We start from the raw sequence: 24,692 nt of genomic DNA, 5'->3' as shown, positions 1-24,692 counted from the left end.
TTAATGTTCACATATGCTTAGAGTACTCCAATAGCTGCTACCCTTCTGGTAACTAGTATTTAAAATGGAACCAAGAAGGAAAAACTAAAGATAATATAATTTCTATCCGACTATAGAGAGCTCAAAAAAGGGTCTATTCTGGAAGTTCCCAAATAGCTTCTCCTTTCTCAGAACAACAACAAAAATACAGGAGAAAAAAAAAAAAAAAAAAAAAAAAAAAGAACAATTCCAGAGAGATTTAAGTTTTCATAAAACATCAGAAGTTCACAGTATAACCTTAAAGCACTGGCAAACTGGAGGGGCCAGGGAGAAGAAACCAAAATACACACAGATACGTGAAACAATGTGCTCCTGCACTGAAGAACATAACAATCAACTCAGAAGGAAACGATAATATAGATATTACACATAATGTGGTGTTTCAAATCACCACATAAACAAATGGATCTGGTCTAATAGAAAAGAAAAAAATTGATACTTTCATCTAAAAATATTTGACTGATTTTGGGATCATAGCATTTGATAGTTACAAAAATGTTCATAACCCCAGTTTAATTTCTTTATGTAAATGCAAATCACAAATCTGAACATTTTGGAACAGACCTGAACATGTGTGTAACAAACAGGCTGCTTCACACATAAGTTGTGGTTCCTTAAAAGGAGGGAGCTGCCTATAAGGACTCCGTGGGCGCACGGAGCTGTTAGAAACCCTTTTTCCTCATTCTTCTCTCTTTCCTAACTCTTTGAGCTTTCACTATATAAGTATCCCTAAGCAACTCAAACACATTCATTTTTAATTCTAGCAAAACCTGGCTTTGTTAAGTTTAAAAGCCTGCCAGTCTTATTTGGGATGCTCACTTCCAGACCCACCTCAAAGCTCCACTGAACTCAATATCCCATCAAACCACGTATCAGGCATAATATTAGGCTGCTTGTCTTTTAATGACCTTCCTATTTAACATGAAGAAGCATAACCAATGCTACAGATGAAGTCCTGATAACACTGACATTAGCAGAAGAACTTGTGCTCACCTCAGTGTGAGCACACTCAAATCATCCCTTAAAATACAGCCAACAAGTGGCAACAGTAGGGAAAAACAAAAACAAAAAACACCTCAGTGAAAGAAATAAATGAGTTTGAAGAAAATAGGATAGCAGTTTTAAGGCTATGTTAATGGAGACAAAAATAAAGAGACAGAGTGAAAGAGGCAAAGAGTATAATTTTAGAAAAGTGTCTGACCAGAACTGGGAAAACTCCTCCAGTGTTTTTCAGTCACTGACATTTTCAGCTAAATTTACTGTAACTGTAAAGCTGTATCCTTAGTTAAGGTGAACTATGTTTGTATCTAAGGATTGTGCATGTTGGCACTGAGAACAATTCAACTTCAGCTAATTGGTTTTCACAGTATCCTTGTGAAATGAGTGCTGTAGCTAATGATCACCATCAAGTTGGGGAGTACCAGCTGCCTATTGGTAAGCACAGCCTCGGTTCTTTAATCCCCACCCCAAGGTCTCTTCACTGATAGAGATCTAAGTGGCCAAGCATGCCATGTGCTGCTTTATACAGATTTTCCTATGAGTTGGATATCCTAGTTAAATATGGATTACTAAAGGATTTAAAATCCTTAGTACAGAGCTTAGATTCAGTACCCAACTTACACCAAATGCTTAACTTAGGCTATGGAGAGGAAGGTTTCAAGGCCACCACTCCTTCTACTAGACAGAACACTGCTTGCTCCAGCTATTTGTGGGGCAGGTTTTTCTAGCTGAGAAATAAAAACCAACAACTGTTTTGAGGCCCCAGACTTGCATGCAAACTTCTTAAAAGATTTAAGTTTCTGATCAAACTGGGAAGTTTGCCAAAACATTAAAAGATTTCACGTCAACCTAGATCCCATTCAAGAACAACACAGCTCTACGTATGGTTTTGAAATAAGGAGTTAACAATAAAGAACTAAAAAGTCAGTGGTAGGCATGCTAAGTGAGGAGCAGAGTGCAGCCCCTGCCTCCAGCTGCTCTGACCCAGCCCTGCTCCTGCTATGCCCCAGCCATGTGGCTGGGACCCGGGGCCTCTACCTCCTGGGCAGGGGGATGTGGCTGCTGCTTTCCCCTTTGCAGGCACAAGTATTGGGGCTGAGCATGTATCTATCCCTGAGACACACAGAGACAGGACACTGACATGCAGCCACACACAATGGCACAGCCAAGGGCCCTGTACCCACCTCACAGGTCTCCCACTTGCATGCTGGCCCAGCCTGAAGTTTGCTGCAGATGCAGTGATCACAGGCTTGTCTTCCCTTATGCACACTGCATTCACAAGTCCCCCTGCGCCCCTAACATGGACCCCCCGTCCTCCTCATGCCCCAGCGCAGGCAGTTCTTAGGACCCCACTGGCTCCAGTATCTGGCACATGCCCCTCAGAAATCCACACCCTGGCCTGGCACCAGTATCTGGCACCTACTTCATTCACACCAGTCCCCACCAGCAGCTGGTGCCCCGGGCTGAAAGTCTGTAGGACTCCTTCAGATCCAAATAGCTACTGCCCCTCCAGCTACTGACATTGGGACCCCACTGGCTCCAGCAGCTGGCACCCATTTCACTCTCTCTCACACACACAGGTCATGCCAGGAGCTGGCACATAGTCCTTCTGCATGCATACACATGGAAGAGTGAGTTGAGAAAACATTTAATGAGAAAATATAAGAAGGTCAGACAGACAGTGATGATCAGCCACAGAGCTTGGCCAGAGAAGCATACTGGCTGGACATGTTTGACATGCGACCAGCCCTTTTTATTTATTTATTTTTTTATTTTTTCCTCCCTAGAATTGTATGTAGCATCACAGAACATCCCAAGTTGGAACGGAACCACAAGGATCACCGCATGCATCTACCTATCTCCCCCCCCCCCCCCCCCCCCCCTTTTTATTTTCCTTCTGTTCTTCCTTTTCCTATATGCTCCCGTGGGTTTACAGAGCTCTGCATTTTCTTGTACCCTCCCAGGCTGGGGCCTCTTGGTTCACATCTTGTTGGCTATGGGCTCCACCTAGATCTTGCTGCAAGTGGCACCTGTAGTTTGATGACCCCTCAATCAGCGTGACTTCCTTGTTTCAGCATTTTGTTTATTTCTTTTATCATAAAAAATCCCAAGACTTGGGCATCCTGCTTGAATCAACACTCCAAGATGCAATTTCTTACCTGATCAATTATTATAAATGAATAAATGACCTTTTTTTTTTTCCTTCCCTCCTCTCCCCCCATCATTGTCTTTTAAGTTAAAAGTACTCAACCAGACAACATTATTGGAATAAATATGCCCTCATCAGACTTGGTTCCCATCAGGACCTCCCTTTCTTATTACCCCTAGTTGCATTGGAAAAGGTACCTTGATCTTACAGGAGCAAACACTCCTTCTACATAATCTTACAAAGTATTTTATTTTATTATTTTTTTTTTTTTTTTAATTGTTGGGTAAGATTTTTTTATCTAAGCTTCATTCTGAATCTTAAGGGATGAATACTCTAATTCCATCAGGGTTAAGGAAATTAAGAGAGTACTAAGAAAATGCATCTGAATTCACCACAGTATCTGTAAGAAGATTTTTTTCTCTAAACTCATGTTCTCTGGTCCTTTTAAACTACAGTTGTTACATTTAAAAAATGACATTTTGAAATCAAATCAGATTGTATGAGCTTGTCCATACAGTCATTAATTAGATCTAAAAGAAACAAACAAAAATGCCATAGTGTATTGGTTTCTGTACAGGTGGGAACACCGTATTTCATGGGATACATGCAGTGACCTAAAGTTAAGTTCTGTAGAAAAGTCCATTCACAACATTTTAGTTTTTGCCATGTGGCAGCAAGATTGATCAAGAAGTCACTTCCAGTCAATGAACAGCAAGTTTAGGTAAGTGAAAAAAGGAGCCAGATAAAACGTGCATGAAGTAGATAAGTCACTGCTATCCATGCATGGTCTGTATAAATACTAGTATTCAGAGAAGACTCAGCTGGAAACAACAAGCACATTGCATGAATCCATCTATTACTGTGACATTAAAATTATTGTTGAAACAGAGTCAGACAGCTCCTGAAATATGAAATCCAACCATGCAGATACTGAAACACATCCAACACGAGAGCTGCTGGTGCATTTGCATTCTGTCAAACGAACACCTGATGGCAGCACATTATAGCTTCACTGGTACTCACAATTTCTCAGGCTATTCAAAAATATAAGACCGTTCAGTACTATTTAAAAGCGCAAGTAGCCGAGCTAGGCTGCCTCTTCCCTGTGCCCACAGTGTTCAAGGGAAAGCCATAGGGATGCTTTGCACTCAAGTTCCCCATATGCACTGGCTCTTGCCAGGAAGATGAAACCCCTTCCCAGTCTGGGCACATTCACAGATCATGCGCAGCCTATGCGGACCCTGCTGAAGCTTTGCCCAAGAGGGGAACAGAGTAATACTGGCTTCAATGCCTTTTCCAAACATCCAAGTGACACCAGTCTCTGATGCACTGCCAGCTGCAGGGTACCCAGCTATAGAAGATTCAGCCAACTGTGGACAATGTTCTAGTTTCAAGTGAAACGCTGGTCTAGGTTACAGACTATTTTTTCAATTTACTTATTTTTCCTAGGTTCCATACTGTTTAGTGCTATATAGGTATGAAAACTTATTTCTCCAGGCAGAACACTTAATGTTTCACATTATTCTCTCACTCCCATTGGTAATGAACAGTACCCATCACATCATTGCTTCCACTTTACAGGTACCTAGACTCAGAAAATGATAGCAAATCCTTCCATAAATGGTTAATATTCACATTGCTTTCAGCAGAAATAGTGTTAAAAGCGAGTAAATGCTGACTGCTTTTGATAATCTTGCTTATGCACCCCTGTAGCATCACCACAAGGCAGGTTCCTATCCTTGACCCCTCAAGCACACACTCAGGACCTAAAATTTTCCCACTGGAAAATATATTAGTTTGTGTGGTGCCCTATGGCTGTCCCTGATGTGCATATAACATATAATATAGAGGCTAACATTAACACGTGCTCATTGCCTGCAATCAGCCTGTTAGCTGCTGTTGCTTGCTTTCTGGGACTGTAAATTCCAAAAGCTTGTTTCAGTATTAATCATACATTGGATTAATACTGAAACAGTGTCATTTAAGCTATAAGCTGCTATCATATCTATACATGCTTAGTGGATATGTGTTTACAATGGATAAGTTCTGTAACATTCACATATAGTACCTTAATTTCTTGCCACCATCTGCTATTTTAGCTTTTAGAAGATATCCTTCTTTCTCCACTACCTGCAAGAAAATAAACCAACATATCATTTATTCAGGCGAATGTATACATTTAGTCAGTACATACGTAAGAGTCTGCACCTGGCTAATCTAGTATGGGGACATTTTATCATGAATTCTTAGTTTAGTCACCTATTTTTTCTGTAGCAGTCAGTTCTTTTGAGAATATGCAAACAACATTTAAAGTCAATTAGTATGCATAATTAACCTGGAAAAAAGCCCATAATAATACTCTATTTGTTGAGTTAGCAGAAACTTATATTAATGCAAGTAAAGTTTCTAGCTATAAGTAAAAAATAAATTAATTTAAAATGTATTTTAAGTAAATTATGTCATTTCATATATTGAGTTGCAGGAGTTCATGTTTCCTTAATAGCTATGAAGGGCACGCTGCATTTTTGTAAAAACCTCTTGATCCTTATAGTCTAAAGAGAATCCTGGTTAGGGGTAACCAATGTTAGAGCAACACCAAATCTGTGTATAACAGGAAAAGTCACATTGCCTTCGTAGGTGCCACATTTTGCTTTGAGTCAATACTAAATCAAGGCTCATGCAAGATGCTAGAAGGCATCGTGCTTTTAAGTGGTGCTGTCTTTCAGATGAGCTATGGTATTGAGGCTCTCACCCCTCGCAGCCCTTAAAGGTCACACTTCACTGGAGTGTGTGCATCCGTGTGCGGGGAAAACTTGTCTTCAAGTTTCCAGCTGAACTAAATGATCTCATGCTATAATGCAGAAAACCAAATTGAGTGGTTTGTCAATTCTCGGCATACAATCTGAAACTGGAATTATAAACAAAGGAAAGCACAGCTGTGACGTGCATTTTCCAAAATACATCCAGAAAGGCAAAGCCCCTAGCTATTACCTACACAAAGCAGTATGTAATATTGGCAATCTGATATCACCTTCGTAGATCCCCTACTCTGCTGCTGCTGTTTCTGAAACCTGCCCCCTTTGCTGTGATGTCAAAACAGGATACAGACTCTGCTGATATACATGAGGCTGCAGCACCAGATTGTACGCTATCAATGTTACATTTGAGTTTTGGAATACTAGAAGTGAATCCTAGGCTTGCTCTTTGTTTTTGTTTCTCCTTTTCAATTTATGGCCCTCTGAAGTCCTGTACAGACTTTTCTTAGGCCGGCAGGAATAAGGGACGCTAGGTCAGACTCATGGTTCTGTGTGATCTGTAGAAACATTCCTTATGAAGCTGTGATATAGGATTTGGGGAGATACTATGTAAATTTGTATCAAGAAAGAAAAAAAGGGGGTCTTCAACTAGCCCCACTGACCAGGCATTAGATCATCATGTCTCAGTACCTACGGAAGTCCCAGTTGTGTCAGTAAAGGAAAAATAGAACTCATGTTTTGAAACACCTCAGTGTTTCAAGAAGCACAATCATGATTCAGGGTGGGCATGTTTTCCCTGAAACACTGCTGAGTCAGTACCTCACTGGGACATTAGTAATTCCACATCAATTTTGTCACAATATGATTTCGCAACAATTTCAATAGACTTTTTGTCACTTGCAAAGCTATTAAATGGCAATAAAATATTTTGACATGCAACGCAAGGATTCTTAAGTCAAACATACCTGTTATTTTAGTTATATGAAATAGCAAGTGTCATATGTTTAACTATTGCCATAGATTTTGTCTGTTACTTCTATGTAAAATATAATGAAATATATACTGTGTACTTATCTGTTTGTACCTTTGATGAGGTCTGTGGACAATTATTTAGGTGACATTCTCAGATGTGCACACAGGGATTAGTGTGTGCATTTTCTATAATTTGTACTTATCTCATGCAAATTACTGTCATGCATATCATTGCCATAGAAAACCCAGGAGCTATATAGGGATTATTGTGCAGAGTCATGGCACTATTTATCTAGTGATGGATGGGTGAATTATTAGAGCTAAAATAAGACTTAATCCCCAACTCCACCTACATTTTTATTATTTTTTATTATTTTTTATTATTATTTTAAATCAAACTTACTTTACATCTTTGGAAATTTTTCTTTCCTTTCTAACCCTTCATTTTCATAGCATAAAACTGGTGTTTAGCCAGGGCCAGGGATGCCAAATAACATATGAGAAAGGTTATTCTTTTAATATTTCTATCCATCTGGAAACAGAAATTGGGAGGAGCATTGGCTAACCATTCAAGCTGTTGATTGCTTCTCTGAATCAGACCCAAAAATCTCATCCTTTCAAAGTTTACCAACACCCTTCCCAGACTGTTATTTTAACCAATCCAAAACTAAAGGCAAATGTGATTTTCAACATTGGATTTGAATTACCTCTATTCTCACATTTTGGAAAGTTAAAAATTGGATATGTTTCCAGATGAAAATGTTGCTGTTTAGTCACATTTTCCTCAAGAATATCAAATCCAGTAACAAATGTTGGGCATATAAAATATCCTGCTTTAAATTTTGTACCTCAGATCCATCCTTTGTTAAACAGCTCAAAACTGAAGAGCTAGAAATACAAGATATTCATGAGACCTCTCAGGTTAAACAAAGTAACTTTACATATATTGGTTTTATTGAACTAGCATAGGTGCTGTCTCTAAGAAAATAAGGGTCTTAATTTTTTCTATAATGTACACAGAGTTCTCTGTAATTAGCATACAGTGGAATTATATATATGGAATATATGGAATTATAAAACAACTTTATCACTAAGACAAATAAAAAGATTTCAAGGATGGCCCCAATATTTATATAAACTCTGTTTGGGAAGCTATATTTTCCTTGTTCAACATCTGTTAATAGCCCTTTTTCTGTAGTACAGATTTTCTAGGAAATACTTCCAAGACAAGTGAGGATCTACTTTCAATCCTTCTGCAAAGGGATGACATTAGATTAAAAAGAATACCAAATATATCTTGATATTCTTCGTTGTTTCTGTCTCAATAAATATCATCATTTGTTGTTAAGCTGTTGTCCCTCCTGCACCTTATCTACATATGGAAGGTTAAGAAAATGACCCCAAACGCCCTGCCCTGAAAGAATTAGAATAAAAATAAGGAAATGGAATATATTTATATAATTTACTATTTAGAAAAAATATTAGAGTATGTATATGTAAATATTTGAGTTTCTATTTAAGTAAAATAAAACAACACTCACATGTACTAACAGCATTAGGAACAATGTAAAAAATAGTAATTATCACTAAATCACATACAGGTTCCATAGTTTTCTTAATTAGAGGAATGGCAAGCTTATGAAGCTATGTAATCCTGAAAAGTTCATATAAGTACTTTTTTGATTAACCTGTATTTGAATATTTTAATAGTATTAATAAATAAAACAGTATCCTTCTACACTATTCCCCCTAAATTCTTAGTGTCATTAATATTGTGTTAAATGCAATGCTCACTTTTATTTATAAGGTTTAATATTAGTGTTAAAAACAGCTTCATACGGACAAAGACATGCTCACATTCCTTTATACTGAGTATTAATACTGATGAAATATCAATCTACTACAACCAAGTTAACAGCAAAGTCAAGCCATACAAATTGCTTTGTATCTTCTAATTTTTTTCTTTTTATTGATTAATCAAAGTCCCTCAAATCCCTTAACATCTTGAGGCATCCAAAGACTCATGTATTTATTCTTTAGTAATGCGTGTGTAACATTTACATTAAAAACATTTAAAATAACAAGAGTGATTTATTAGTTGGATAGAGCAATTGCTTACCGTGTGGTCCTGTGTACTAATGATGTCTGCAAGCGTTAAGTTATGTTGGGAATGATTTCTTCTGTGACGATTTACCTAATAAATAAATAAATAAATAAATAAATAAAAATTAAGAAAGCAAGGATTTATTTTCCAAGAGGATTCAAATAGATACAGGTTAAGATGGACCAATGAATATAATTACTGGTGCATGTACTGGATGCAGTTTTGGAAAGTTGGCTTTTTTTAGTACTGCTTTTCTGTGAAAACTTTTCTGTGAAAACTTTTCTGTGTTCCCTTAAGTCCTGGAGGATATCAGAAATACACAGCAACTAAACCCTAAAGATCTAAATGGGCTTCTTTCTGATGCGACATTAGCAAATTAAGCTAAAACTTAACCAATAGATAAAATCTTTTGAAATTAGGACTTCTTAAAAGTACATCAAGAATCTCAACACCTGTGTAAATGGTTAGATGTTTTTATACCCATTTTACAGAAAAGAGAAAGATACTTATAACTTCAATACCATCAAACAAGTTACTAAAGAAATTAGAGACAAATGCATGGATAAGCACCAAATATATCTGTTATGCTTTGATGTCTGTAAAGACTATTCCTAAAGAGTCCATGACTGGGAGGCTGCAGCAATATTGGGTTCTGATTCTATAACTGTTCCCAAGGGCTAAGTCCTCGATTTCCTCAAGTTCCCTCTTTTCCAAGAAAAACCTAGGTTAGTTATCTGTGATTCAGCTCTACAAAATCATTAGACTCTATTATACTATTAAGATTAAATAAAAGATACATCACAAATCAAGGGTTTTGCAGAACTGAACAGCATTTTACAAATATACAGGAAAGAATACCAAAAAATATATGCATACCAAAAAGGCGGGTATATTTTTTTTTCAAAACTATTACTGTTTAAATTTGGTGTTACTCAAGAATACAATATTTTGGGGTCTAGATTCTGTAAAATTCAGTGATGCTCTCATCTTTTAACTGAGGTCAAAAAGCAAACAACAAAATATGGTTTTGACTAGTTTTCACTGTATTCATCATAATGCATTCTCTTTTTCTCTATTAAAACAGAGTTAACTGAGAGTCATAATGTATTCTGTTTGTATTTAACTGTCTGAATATAGAAAATGTTCTTAATTAATCCAGAGGGCCACGCTCAAAAAACAGTTAAACATATTATGATCCCATATTTTTTCTCCACACATTGCTTTCATGTTTATTTGTAAGCACTAACATTTTTAAGCCTTGAAATCTATATCCTAGATATTGCTCCACTCTCCTAGTCAGAGCTAATGAGCTTAATGAATTACCAGTTCTAAATTTAATACAAACATTTCAAAGAAAGAGATAAAACATTCTTCACAATTCAAAAGTTTCTCTGACCTATTTATGAAGAATATCACTTAACAATTTCATTAAGGGTGAGTAACAGCTGGTGACATGGCTGTGTCCTAAAGTGTTTTTCTCTCTTAATATTCTGCATCTTAAGCAATCGAGCTTTCATAAGAAATACTTTAGTTAGTGGCAGTACCTCCTTTGGGGAGAAAAAAAATGTCAGACCACATTTTCTGTATTTTGCAATCTTGTTTTCAGGAGTGTCATGTTCCTGTTTTATTAGCATGTAGGGTAAACAAGAATGATTTGCTGATGCTATTGAGAGAACTTCTAAGATTACAGTCTTTCCATTTAGATTTTGGATGGAACTTAATATTAATGCAAGCAGAGGCATGTATATAAATTCAAAATAAATTAATTCAATTTATCTTTTTCTTTATCTTTACTATCCAACAACTCAAAGTCCTATGGTGCACAAGACATATAACTAAACTATTCAGGTCTAGATCATAGGAAACGTTTCTTACCCAGATCGCCCACTCTTATTATTCTTTAACATACAGCAGAGCAGATTGCCCAATGATGTTTTCTGAAATATATTCTTCACTCATCCAAATTAAATAACAAGACACACTACTACTCCACAGCATCTATTTTAACATTTAGTTGCTATCTCCAGGAATTGTACTTGTCTACTGGGGGCCCTGTGCATCTTTGTGAAGCGTACAGCACTGATCAGAGCTTTTGGTCTGGTCTTAGATTCAGCGTTCAGAGCATTAGCAAAAGAAATGCTCACATTTGATACATGCTGGAAATAATACCGGAGGCACTAAACCCATCCATGACCAAGTGAAGAAGGGAGATAGTAAAATGCACTGTTTTAGTAGCAGTAGTTATTCATAGTAGTATAATAAAAAGACAATAGAAAGATTTCCAGGAAATACAAATGTAGAGAAAAAAAAAAAAAAAAGATTAAATTCCAGGTATAGATGACATTATGTGCCAACCTCTTTGGTTTGCAAAGCAGAAACTTTAAGGAAAACTTCATATGTACAATAAGAATAGGCCTCTTACCTGATCATTTAATGCGATACTTTTGCGATTTTTCTAGAGTGGGGAATATTTCCCTTACAGTACATAAATGAAAGAAATTCCTTTGTAACCCAGGAGTAAGTAATGTAATTTCATGCAAGAAAGTCCTGAAGCTCCTACTGAAACAACCAAATGCCACAGCTACATAAGCCAATCCATACACAATCCATAAGCTATATAAGCTCTCTTGAAAAAAGATAAATATGTATATGTATATATATATACATATATATATATATACACATATATATATATATATATATATATATATATATATATATGGATAAAAAGTGGAATTAATGGAAGCAAAGAAATTTTTACTCATTTCTACCAGCCTCTTAGTTTAGGAATGAAAGTTTTGAAAAACTGAATCAAAACAGCTTGAAAAAAATCAACAAAATTCTTTAATAAGATGGATTTTATAAAATTAAATCAGGCCTTACACAAATTTGTTCACAAATATATTCACAGATACTACTGAATGAGATATCTGTATCACTTCTTTTATGCAAATAGTCAGTCCAATTTTAAAATGTTCTTAGCCAGAGAGCCTGGGTAACAGTACTCACATTTCTCCATAACTCTTCAGTTTTCCTTTATTTTTGAAAAAAAAAAAAAAAAAGTAACAATTTTCAGTGGTATATTTTTGAGTTACTCAAATATTCAAAGGAAAGCCTGGATTGATTTCATTCTTTCCTGCAGTTTTTAATAAGTAGACTATAAAGGAGATGTTTTGACAATTTTTTTCCCTATATATCTCCATTCGATTACCCTAATAAACTGAAGCAAAACGTAAATAACAAGTGTCACAAGTCCTCTACCTCACCTCCCAGGGTATGATGAAAGGCAGAGATTTACAGGAGAAGTTCGTGAGATCCCTTTTTGGGAAAGGCAGCTTATCAGCAGTTTTCTGATTTGATGAACATTCTTCAGTCAGCAACAATGTCACCTGCAGCATTAAAAATCCACTCTGCCAGCGCTTGCAAGTCTGTGGGCAAGTCTGGTTTTGTTAAATTCAGCCTCAGCAGCCCCCCCCTTCACTTAGCTAAAGGGTATCCATCTCCTAGAGAGTTATTCCAGCATCCAAGCACTAATCCGTCATCATACTTCCTACAAAAGCAAAGCCTCCATTACATATGCCTGGTATTCCAGTGAGAAGGGACAACCATCTGACAACTGCTATTTTAACATTAATGAAGTAATATACCATAACCTGATGTCCAATTTCATTTCTGTGTTCCCATTTGTTCTTTAAATTCTCTCTCTTTTTTTGGGAATTCGTCACCACTAACTCATTTCTAGTCCCTTCAAATAGTGCGGTGTTGATTTAAAGAAAGACTTAGAGGACTGATTTGGATTTTATTTCCCATTACAAGCATATTTCTGACCTAATTCATCTAGTCACCGAAAAGCAGCATACTTCTTTCTGATTTTAACCAAACCTAACAAAACCAACCGACATTTCTCAAAAGGTCCAGGCAGACTGCTGCCATGCAATCTATAGACAGTGGATTATTTCCTGAAACATCACTCTGAGTTCACTTTTATCCCTAAATAATTAAGGTAATTGTAAGACCTTCCTAGGTGGCTTCCAAGGTTAGTGAATAAATTATTAGCCATAGATTATATACCCACAAATCAACCTGTCAACTCAGAAAACCATAGTTTTCTCAGTCACCTGGTGCAGCAGAGCTCTGCTTTGGATGAGGAACTCTGGGATGACATGTGGTTGTCTCCATTAGCTGCCCTACTTCTCCACCAAGAAGAAGGTTCTCATGGAAGTCTTTGTCAGAATTCTACCAAAAATCACCACTTTGACCTTTCTTCTTAGGGGTCTAACTATTGTTTTGTTTCATCCTACCCACACTGCAATCACCCACCATGGAGATACATTTACAAATACCCCAAAAAAGAGAGAAAGCCCCTACTGTCAAGAACTTGCTCCTGCATGTTGCTCAGCTCTGGACTTAATCCAGCAAAGCACTCTCCAATGCACTTAAGTGTTTCTCTGGATCAGGGCCAGAACACTCAATTCTTTATAGGATCGAACTTACTGGTGGCAGCTTGAAAGTTTGCAATAAAAGTACAAACTAGTCACATAAACTTTTGTGAAAACCATTCCCTCAACAGAGAAGGAGGGGTGATACCTGATTTAGTGATGCCTGTGGTCATTTCATTCCTTGTCACTCTGATATGGCAGTGACAGCTCATAATTGTTTAGATAGAGAAACTTAAAAATCTATTATAGCATTTCTTAATAGCCCCATCTCTTGAAAGACACCTTGACTATGGCAACAGAAAGGAAAACCTTGTAACATTTCACTCACTGCTGTGCTCCAAGCGATTTGCTTTAAAGAGCCAGTCTTAAGCAGTATGGCAAGTCCATCATTATCTACAGAAATTATTTGGAAACACCTCTGATATGGTAAAGTTACTCTTATGCTCTGAAAGGCATTGAGAAAACACCATGAGGCTTCCCACTCAGAGGCTTCCCGCTCCTTTGTCATCTCAGCAATCGACTAGAGTTTTTGGCCCATCCTAAAGAAAAGGAGGAAGTCAGGAAGCAGCGGGGACAATCCCCTTCCCACCTGGCTCTCAGTGCCTTGCAGCCATGCAGTAGTTCTGTGGAAGACTCCATTCAGACCCAGGGGAAGCTCCCCGTGTCCCAGCAGCTCCTTGCCTACAGCTGCGGCCACCGGTGCTCCTGGCTTGCTCCGGAGCCCTCCCACCACTGTCCACCAGAGGCTGACTTTAGAGCCACTATAGGAATTTTTCTTGTTACTTGTCCAAAGAGATTTCTTCAGAAGAAAAAGTAGTTGAGACTACAAGGCAGTATAACACAATGTTAGCATGCTCTGCTTTTTTTTTTTTTTTTTTTTTTTTTTCCCCTGAGGCTTGCAGGGAGATAGAGGCATAAAGTGCAGTTTCAGTCCTGTCCCCACCAGCCTTCTTTCCTCTCCCTCCCCACCCCCAAGTCCCCGAAATCTCATTACTACGCAGGTGACCGAATGCTTTCCTCAGAAATAGGAACTTGCATGGATGGAGCCTTTGTGCGCTGGCTACAGACCAGATAATCTCTCTATGCATCATTTAATAAGAAAACCACTTCACAGTCCTTACAGGCTTGAGTTTGTTACATATGACATGCTCTCAGCAGAATCTGCAGACTGAAGTCAGTGGGGAAAAAAAAAAAAAGAAAAAGAAAAAGCAGGATTGTGTTGCATTCCCTCTGCATGTCTCCCTTTGAGCACACTGCCCTCTATATTCAGTTCAGATCTCCAGAGTCCGTGAAAATAATGATAATGGTTTTGCTTCCCTTGACCTCTTGCTCTCTTATAAATCAGAATCCTATAGACCTTTCCCACAGCGTGAGGGTCCTCCTTCCTACTGCAGCCTGTGAAGGTAGGTATTTTATATCAAGGCAATTTAATCACGTGGGAGTGCTCTCTGGCTTCAGAAGTCACTGTAGACAAGCGTCACAGTGCTTTTCCTGGGGAAACATCTCAATTTATTCAGAGGTTTCATTCATGAAATAAGAGAAAAATCATTATTCAGATTATGGTTTAAATTTCAGCTGGTGTTAGGATGAACTTCATGATCAGAGAATAAATTATGATTTTTGATTACAAAGCATGGTCTGTTTGAAGCTATATAACCTACTTTCCCCAAATTTCTGGAGGAATATTCCAAATTTGGGACACCCCATTAGGGCTGATATTTTAACTCCAAGGGTGAGCCTGCAGGAGGCACTAGGTATTTTTCTCCATTAATGGCTTGCCGTCTCCTAGGAGCAGATTTTCCCTAAAGTGGGAGCCCTTTTGTTCCTCTCTAGCTACTCAAATGGACTTTGAAATTTGTCCAATTGATCCTTGCTTTGAGGGAGTCCCAGCTGATGTCGTTGGCTTCATTTGTAGCCTTTTCAGGAGTAGGAGATCTGCCAAAATCATATCTGGAAGAGGAGACAGCTACAAAAGGTTCTTACCACCCATATAAGTTAGAGAAATCCTAAGGCTGCTCTAAACTTGACTGCAGATTGCTCAGATTCATGTACCTGGGGATCAAAGCCTGACAAAGGGACCAACAGCTGCAGTGCATCTAATCCTAAGGTTTTCCTACTGGAAATCAGACTGGAACCTGGCATCAAAGCTTCAATATGCTTTAATTGTATTAAATACAATAGTCATTGATTCAAGAAAAGAGCATTTAAAAGCAAAGCTTTTTATACATTTGCACTAGCCTTTTCTGTTACAGCCTATAATATGTAACAAATACAGCAACGTGCACACTGTGACAGCATTCATCCAGCCACACACAAAATATATATTATGAAATATATTGATAAGTTTCCTATTCATATTTTTCTATTCATAATGTAGTTGTTACTTTTCGTCCTCCATTTTATTAGAATATATTAATCTTAACTACTGCAGGTGCTTTGCTAAAATTACAGATGATAGAGGAAATAAGGAGTGAAAACAGCAGGAGCAAAAATGCAATAGACATCAGTATTTCAGTGTTCTTTGCCTCTGACATTTGCATCTGCAAAAATGTGTTCTTTGATGTTATGTCCATAAAAGGTAAAAGTCAAAGTTAATACAGGCAGAGAAAAATGATAGATTATCTTTTCACATCCCCTTTAGATCTTAGAAAAATAAAGACAGCAAATGTGGGAACTTGGCTAAGACAGCAACTGTGTCAACAACTCTGACCTGAAACTGCACCCCAGAATAGTATTCTCAGGGCAGAGGTGCAAGCAAAAAATCATTACAGCTTGCTAATGTAAGTGTGCAAAAACAACCAGAAGAATTGCTTTTACAAAATCACATCCAGCACATACATTACAAACAAAATGCACTCAAAAGCTCAGTCTCTCCTGAAAGGACCGTCTCAACAGAAAGAGCATAATTAACATTGATGTCACACTCCTGTAAGTCATCAGTTACTATATTCCATATGAATGCCTTTGTATAAAATTCTGCTAATATTCCTAGACAAATGCACAGTCCTGGCTAGTAGGCTCTACTTTAGTGCTTGTCTTTATCCTGCCTGCCTAATTCTTTCTCTCAGATTTAAACAAGCCAAAAACTCACCTTATGCTACTGCAGAAGCAATTTTTATTTTTGAAGGTTAATCCAACTCAGCAGGATTTAGGGATGGCACTTTTGCTTGGTCGTAGGCATGTTGGCTCAGGCCAGACAGCTGTTTGGACATTCTCCACTGGGAATCTTGCCCTCAACACCCACAGTTGATGCACATACATGGTCTACTGGCTGCCTACTTCCATGCCCATCTGTTCACATGGCATGGTGCCCACTCACAAGTTCGCTGGATCCTTGCCCTTAGTGTGTAGATGCCAGGCAATGATGGGCTTAGATGGGCAGCCTGCAAAATACTGAAAGTGATCATTTTTTTCCTGTAGGAAGTCCTTCCTCTGCGATAGCACTGAAGCATGGACACCACATGCTACCCTACACTTAATAACACCTGTGGACGTATATGTGCCAGAAGTAGGAAGGCTGGGGTGGGGGGAGAAATGTACTGAGGGGGAATAGGGGGGTAAAGGAAGGGAAAAAAAAAAAAAAAAAAAGAATGATGCAATGAAATTGCATGGATTCCTGTCTAAGAATTGTTCTACATTGCAAATGGCAGTGAAAGGATATCTGAGTTAACTTGAAACAAACTGTTTCAAGCATCAGAGGAGCATAGCCACGGCCACAGGAGCCATAGCACAGCCCATTTTACACTGCTTCCAACACCAACTTAGTTTAAATCTACTTTGAGCACCACATGCCCCAGTAGCTATAGTACATAAACATCTGAGATGGGTCATAATGAAAGCAGGGAAAGCTGAATCAGACCTGTCTAAAGTTGTTCATCAATGCACATTCCATATATACTCTACAATATAAAACATTCTGCAGGAGACATTGAGTTAAGATGAATAGTTAAAAAGTAATTTTAATGAAGATCCATTTTAATTTGTGTCACTGTCCTGACAAATAACTGAGTAAACCCTTCTTGATATCAAGGCACTATTTTAATAAAAATTAGTAGCAATGAAAAGTTTGCCTTTGTTTTGGGGGCAGGGGAAGGTCCAAAAGCCAACCTTCTTGGTTGTTTTAGGACAAAATAGTAATATTAAAATTAGAATATCTTTTTCTTCCCTAAGTTTGATTAACAGTAAATCAACACTTAATTTTATTACTTTAAATAGTAAGCTGCCTAACAAATTAATATTTTTGTTAATTGTCCTAAAGGAATACACTTTATTAACATATTACTTGAAGTTTATTTGAATAACCTTTAAGTACTTGTAAATCCCATGTAGTTTTTATAGAATATTTATACCTGCCCTTCAGCTGTAGGACTGTAGGAGAGTCATCAGAAAAGTTGCATACTATAGTTACTGGTCTTTTACTAGATAACTGAAACTTTCAAAAGGAAGAAGAACATCAAAGAGATGCAAGCAGCAAATATTTGCAATGGATCCTTCCAGGACTCCCAGTTTCTGCCAACACTGGCGAGCAAACTATCACACTTACAAACACTCATGGAAAATTAATAAAATGAGTTGCAATACCAATGAAACATATTCACAGAAATATTATAACAAGTGCTTTTTTCATTTATTATTTTTTCCCTTGTTCTCCTTCACCCTTGCAGGGTGTACCCCAACACTGCTTTAATGATTTCAAATGCTTGCTAGCAGGCTGAAAAGAGATATAAAAGCAATGGCATGGCTGGATCTGCAGCCTTGCTTGGGGCTCTCGTCTAGTCAGTAGTGGAAGCCTGTGCTGGAAGGCACATTTAGGCTGTGTCTAACTTAGTGTTTATTCTGGGGTGACTGGATTTGAGAGCGCTTTCCCTACCCTAGAGAATTGTTTGCTGCACAGAGACATCCGTCTTGTCTTTGAGCATGCTCTGCTGAATCAGTCATGTGTGACGCCTTGATCTGTTTTGGTCTGGACATATTTTCAAATTGTGGTGTCCAAGTTTCACAGGAGCAGTGCCGAAAAAGTCCTGGCTCTCAAATGAAATTAGATTTATATGGAACGCAACCCAAAGAAGTTGCTATGAATGTCCAGTGACAAAATCAAGGAACCTGAACCAAAAAAAATTTTTTTGGTCTCACTTCCAAACGTACTTCATCTTCTTTAATCCATCCGAATGGGAGGGGAAGAAACAGTGATACTACCTCTTTTATAACTTTTGGGTTGCTAATTCCAGGCAGTATAGGAGTAAAACACTGGCTTTTACAATGGAAAAATCCATTGTTTTGGTCAGTACAGGAATTTCTGCAAAGTATATTTTTAATGTGATTGGAAGGAACATCTTCAAACACAGCTCATGACTAAAAAGCCCATAATTAGATCTTATTAAAAGCTATTCAGGGATCAAAATTAGAGGCTGTAACACACAATCACTTGGATACCTGTCAGCTTGATAACATCTAGATGGCCATCCAGTTTGCCACCTGCTCCCGCTTCCCTCTGCACTAATAACCTAAGTAAGCTTGTGAATGTTTTTCCACCTCTGTTTTCTGATATCATCAAAAACTGTAATCTCTCTTGAAAAAAAGTCAGTATTACTTATCAGCACTGTTCAGAAAACCAAATTACATTGCACCTGAAGAAAGAATGAAACAAAGTTTTCAAGCAGATTTTCCCAGGTGCCATTATAATCACTAACATGAAAGAAATAGAGTAATCAAAATAATAACTGATCTGTTTCAAGTAGCTTTTTAAGCAAATGGGCAATTTTACAGAGGTCAATTAGCAGGATGACTCCTTCCTATTCTATGTGACACCATCATATTTTGGTAGAAAAAAAAAAGAAAAAGAAAATATCTGAAGTCTTTCTTCTTTTTCCTTTGAGATTTCTCACTTTTACTCTTAATGACAACCTTGCAGCAAACCAGGTAGAACAGCAGTGATTAGCAATGATTGTTAATAGATTGCTAACAGTTACTCAGCACTGGAATTCTCTACATGCAATTTACCTTCCTCTCAGGCAAAATTAATATCCTAGCTCTCTTGCCAAGAACTGCTGATGGACTAGACATACAATAATGCAAAAGTTAATTAAAAAAAAATATATATATATATATACATACACACACCCCAAAATTACAAAATGAATTCCTCAAATTTGTATTTGTATAAGTACATCTGTTGTTTTTTGGTAACCTGTTTAATAAAGTCATCCACTTGTATTTCAACAAAGAACTATAATTGTAAAACACTATTGTCCACATTGCCTAAGTATTATTTTATTATTTTCCCTTCATAGGCCAAGAAACATTTCAAGTGATACTACACACTCATGCTTATTCTACAAATTGGTCCATGTAGCAAAGTTAATGTGCAAAAGAAAGAGAAAAGCGCGTATTTCTAATCTAAGCATACTGAATCTCCTGGTTTTAGTCTTGTGGCATTACACTGACAGCAAATCACATAACAGTAATACAGAAGATAAAGAAAAGAAGAAATGGAATTATCCAGTTAGAAACTTCTGAAGCGTCTAGACAGACTGGAAATTGCCCCTGATTTGATTTTCCTTATTCTGTTCTGATAGAGAAGTAACCTACCTTACACACAATAGAAAACCCTCTACAAAACCAAACAAGAATCATCTGCTACCATCCAAAAGGCAGGCAGCGTATAAAGGTATATTCTGGGAGGGCTGCCCAGAGTTGCCAGACTTATTGCAAAAGAAAAAACACCTCAACAAACCAAATGAGTCAAATGATATTAGAAACTGTGGTGGTGCATGGAAACAGAAAGTTGACTGCATATTTCAGTCCATAAATATACATACATATAAACCACCCTGTCAGTGAAGTCACTAACACACATTTCAACGAATTGAGGAATTTACCAATTGATAACTTCCCACTTATCTTTGCAAAATGTAAGAACATACTGCAACTCTCATTTCATTTTGGGGAGGGGTTCCAGCTTCCAGAGATTACATTTTTATTGCCTTTTTGTGCTACATTAAAGAATCCTTTCGTATCCAGCATTGTCCCTGCACGTAGGTAAAAAGGAAGTCAATTTGATTTTTAATTTCTTTCAGGTAAATTAAACAGCCTGTAGGTTCTTCATTGGTAATTTATTTATTATTTTTTCCCAACTTCCAATACCCCTTTTTTGCCTCTTCCTTGCAGTCTCCATTATTCTAGTACGAGTATTCTAGATTCCTTTTCATCAGCATGGTTAACAGAAATGAACATTTGCTGTCACCAATCTTTATCACACAGAGAGGTCAATGTCTTTCACAGAAACACCCATAGAAGCTACATTTTGCAGTAAAACCTCATACATGTATTACGGTTCCTTGTTCTAGAAACAGGATGGCCTATGTTTCCCATATATACTTATGTTTGGATAAATTAAAATGCACTTTCAGCCATTAAACAATCCAGATACTCTCCACGAGTGCCTTTACCCAGCCCTATTTGCTAGTCCATCAATCTTTGCTTTATTTTAAAATTTTATTAGAACTGTTCTATTTACTTCCATACCATAGATAAAAAGAGTGATTAGTGTCAGGCTTAGTACCAGTCCCTTGAGATCAACTCTAAAAATCCACCCAGTTGATGATGATTCTCCAGGGACTACTTTCTGAAACGTGTAAATTAATCAGTTCTTAATCCATTTAACGTGTGCTTCACTGATACAGCACATAGCTAATATTTAATCAGAATGTCATGTACTATTAAGTCAAATGACTTACAAACTTTCAGTATACTTCATAAATATGGTTGCCATTTTTGATGAGACTTGTAACAAAAAATAATGCCCCTATTTTTGTTTGATTTTTTTTCATTGAAATATGGCGAATGACATTAAGTATATTCCTAACTTAATTTCTTTTTATTTAAACCCTGCAACAGTTTTCGCATTAATCTGGTACTGTATAAGGCTAACCTGCCCACATTTTCTAAGTCATTACACTTTTTTTTTTTTTTTTTTTTTTTAAAGTATTAGAACAATAAACAAACTCTTTTTGAACCTCTCATAATATCCATGACAATTCAATATTTATTTAAGATTGAAATCAACAGGCAAAGATCACCTCAGAAAACTCTTTCAGGCTCTAGCATGATATTTAAGTTTCCTAAAGTTTTGCTATATTCTGCTAATTTTTTCTAACAATAGCATCACTGCTTGATGTCACCCAATATATTTTAAGTCATTAATATCTCAGAAAGCTCATAATCTGTTTCTTGTAACTGAATTGCTATTCAAAACAAACAAATATATATTGACTGTTCCTGTCTTTGCTGCATCACTATTAATAGCTGCATCGTCATTATAGCATGCCTGTAACGGTCCTGTCATTAAGAACTTAAAATTAGACATAAAAGCAAATTTCTAGAAATTATTGCACTCCTAAGAGGTCAGAACTAGAATTTGGAAAATTCCAGGACATAAGAAAGGCATCAGTTTGGTCCAGCAGTTGTGGGATTCCCTTCTGTGATAAAATATCCAGGGTGAAGATTTTCTATTCTGTTTAGCATTTGGCTGCTTTTCACTGTGTAAAGAGCCTGTCTCTTTCTCTAGCAGGTGCCAGTACAAAAAATGCTCAATTTATCAATATATCTCAGTGTTATTACCTAGACTCGGTGACTATAGATTTATAAAACAGTGAATGCACATCATAGTGTTTTAAAGAACAAACAGAACTACCTGGAATGTAAAATTTCCACATGCTGAAATAATGAAATTGATTTTGCAGTGCTCTGCATTTTATGTAATTGTCTCTTTATCTGCAAGGAAAGTTGCCAAATCAAAAATGAAATAATTTAAGTCTCATATATACAGGTGCACATACTTTCAGAAAGGCAGAAGCAAGCTGGCACTCTGTCTCATGCCAATTTTTAAAATATCTGCTTATATCTTCTTGCAATTTTAAGTACGTGTGCACCAAAATGGAACACAATGGAAGACAAATCTCCCTAAATTATAATTCCTTCATAATTTATTACCTATTGCCATAGAAACTGATTTTCAAACTATTTTCTATGTGGCTCCAGAAGTATCAAAATTTAAACAATGCTCTGAATAAACATCTTAAAATGTTCTAACATCAGCATACAATGGGCCATATTCTTCACCACTCAGATATTCCAAATCCAATAAATGGAGACTGAACTAAAAACACCCTGCTCCAGATTTAAAGATTGTCAGCTCTATTACACCAGCACATTCATGCACAGATATCGAGCTTGATGCAAATGTTCAGAAAAAAATTAGCATAAGGGCACACATAATTCTAATAAATGCTTAAGCATAACCTGTTAGGGTTGGAAGTGGTTGGTTGTGTACATACTACTGTGCAAATTCATCTATTTATGGTGCAGATGCACACATAAATATGTGATTTTGAGGATTTTTTTTTCCTCTGAACTTTATTTTTCTATAATAATTACCGAAAGATTAATAAGTAGTCAAATGGTATAGATGGAATTTCCTTAAAATTGCTTGCATATGCTCTGTAAGTGATATTTTTCTGAGCGTAACACCCTCTGTTTTGTAGGTCACACGGATATCCGCAGACTGTGAGGCTACTGAAGGCGCTTGTCCTTTAGCCTTCTGCCTCACCACATGATTGAGCATCCATATACCTTACAACCATACACCCTGTCGAGTGTTATTCTCTTACATATCACAATTTACCTCGCTTTCTCCACTCAAACATGCAACCAAGCTGAGCAACAAGCTGCTTCAGCTGCCATGTCATTTCAGTTTTTACACATCTTCCCTTTTTATGTGTGCTCCACATCTCCGTGATGTCTCATCTCCCCATTCCACTGCCATAGGCTACGAGTCAGGAACAAAGCTTAGGCTCAATGTCAAACAGAGGGAAAATGGGAAAAATACCATAGAAGAGAAAATTAATGGCCACAAACACAGCTCTAAAACTTCCATCTTCATGAGCTTTGCAGATCTCCCTTGTTCCTTAGCTAAACCCAAAGTTGAAGAAAGTAATACTATTTGTATAGAAAAAGCCTTAAAAAGGTACTTAGCCAAGGAAAATACAAGACCAAAAAAAAAATAAATCATATTGATAGAGTTATTTTTACATATTAAGGAATAAATAATTCTGAGAAGCTTGCAAACAGCCCCCTTTAATCTGCAATATCATGCCGAACCGTTGTGGCTTGTGGCTTGCACATCTCCAGAAACACCTCAGCATTTGATAGTCCCAAGCTACAGACACAGAAATGGAGTCACGACCTGAAATCAGGGCTTCCATACCTGAAGAAAGGTCTTTCTTTAATTTCCAACAGAGAAAATTGAGGGTGAAAAGCGTGTGAAATGACTTTTGTCAACAGGTTCTCCAGTTATGTCATTAACTTAAAAATCTTACCTTTAAGCTTTACATATTGATTTTTATTTTTTTTTTTCCTGCAGTAAACATTTTTGTTTTCATAAAGAACTTAGGATGATCATAACCTGCATTTCCCAAAAGATAATAATGAAAAAAAAAATCACTTTGAAAAGTGTTGACTGCCCTCATGTATGGCTGGCAAGTACTTAGGTTTTGTTGGTGTGGAATCATGATCTTCGGTGTCATTAGCTGTACAGTTATTATGAAATCTACTTCATAAGAGTTCTTCAAAAAATAGGGGTTCTATATTTGTGTTAAAAAAAAATAATAATAATAAAATTAGAGATTCCAGAGCTAACTAATATGTGAGGAAAAGTGGATACTTTGCTTTTATTCTCCCACCGTAGAATTATTTTGATTTAGAAAATGTAACTTTTTTTTCAGATTCCTCTCTCTCCCCCAAAATAAATTTATTCTTCATAAAAATAGCACTTCTCTTTTTGTAGATCCCCCAAACCATACAGAAGTAAACATTAATATAACAAGTGTTAACATTAGTAGGTTATTTGAACCTAGATGTTTTGTTTATGAATAAGTTACCTGATCATCTAAATTATTTATTTAGGAGGTAAAGGAGGTAACACCATGTTTTACAGGACCCTGTTTCATCTTGTAGGCATACTCTTGCCTGAACATATTTCACATAAGCTTAATAAACCTTTTAATTTTAAAAAAATATCAGTACTTCACCTTTTGACTATTTGAAATGTATAATTTATATTTTGGAATTAACATTGTATAACCGAGCTTAATGCAAATGCTTCATTTTTTACATCTTTTGGATGAGCAAATCATAGCTGAAAAATAAAATACCTTTTTGGGGGTGCATGAATTCAA

General features: G+C 36.9%; 1 protein-coding gene across 1 annotated transcript in view; it reads right to left on the bottom strand.

Annotated features, from left to right (window-relative positions):
• The window catches only part of ARHGAP15 (Rho GTPase activating protein 15), a 331,505-nt gene that overhangs the window by 274,300 nt on the left and 32,513 nt on the right, over positions 1-24,692 (bottom strand). The window contains exons 3-4 of the mRNA XM_032190068.1: positions 9,035-9,109; positions 5,256-5,317 (exon numbers count right to left, since the gene is read on the bottom strand). Of these exons, the coding sequence (XP_032045959.1) occupies positions 5,256-5,317; positions 9,035-9,109 (137 nt within the window). The remainder of the gene's footprint in view (positions 1-5,255; positions 5,318-9,034; positions 9,110-24,692) is intronic.

Source organism: Aythya fuligula, chromosome 6 (genome assembly GCF_009819795.1).
Source record: "Aythya fuligula isolate bAytFul2 chromosome 6, bAytFul2.pri, whole genome shotgun sequence".
Classification (NCBI taxonomy): Eukaryota; Metazoa; Chordata; class Aves; order Anseriformes; family Anatidae; genus Aythya; species Aythya fuligula.
The sequence above is the reverse complement of the archived record's forward strand: the minus strand, read 5'-3'. Positions and strand labels throughout refer to the sequence as shown.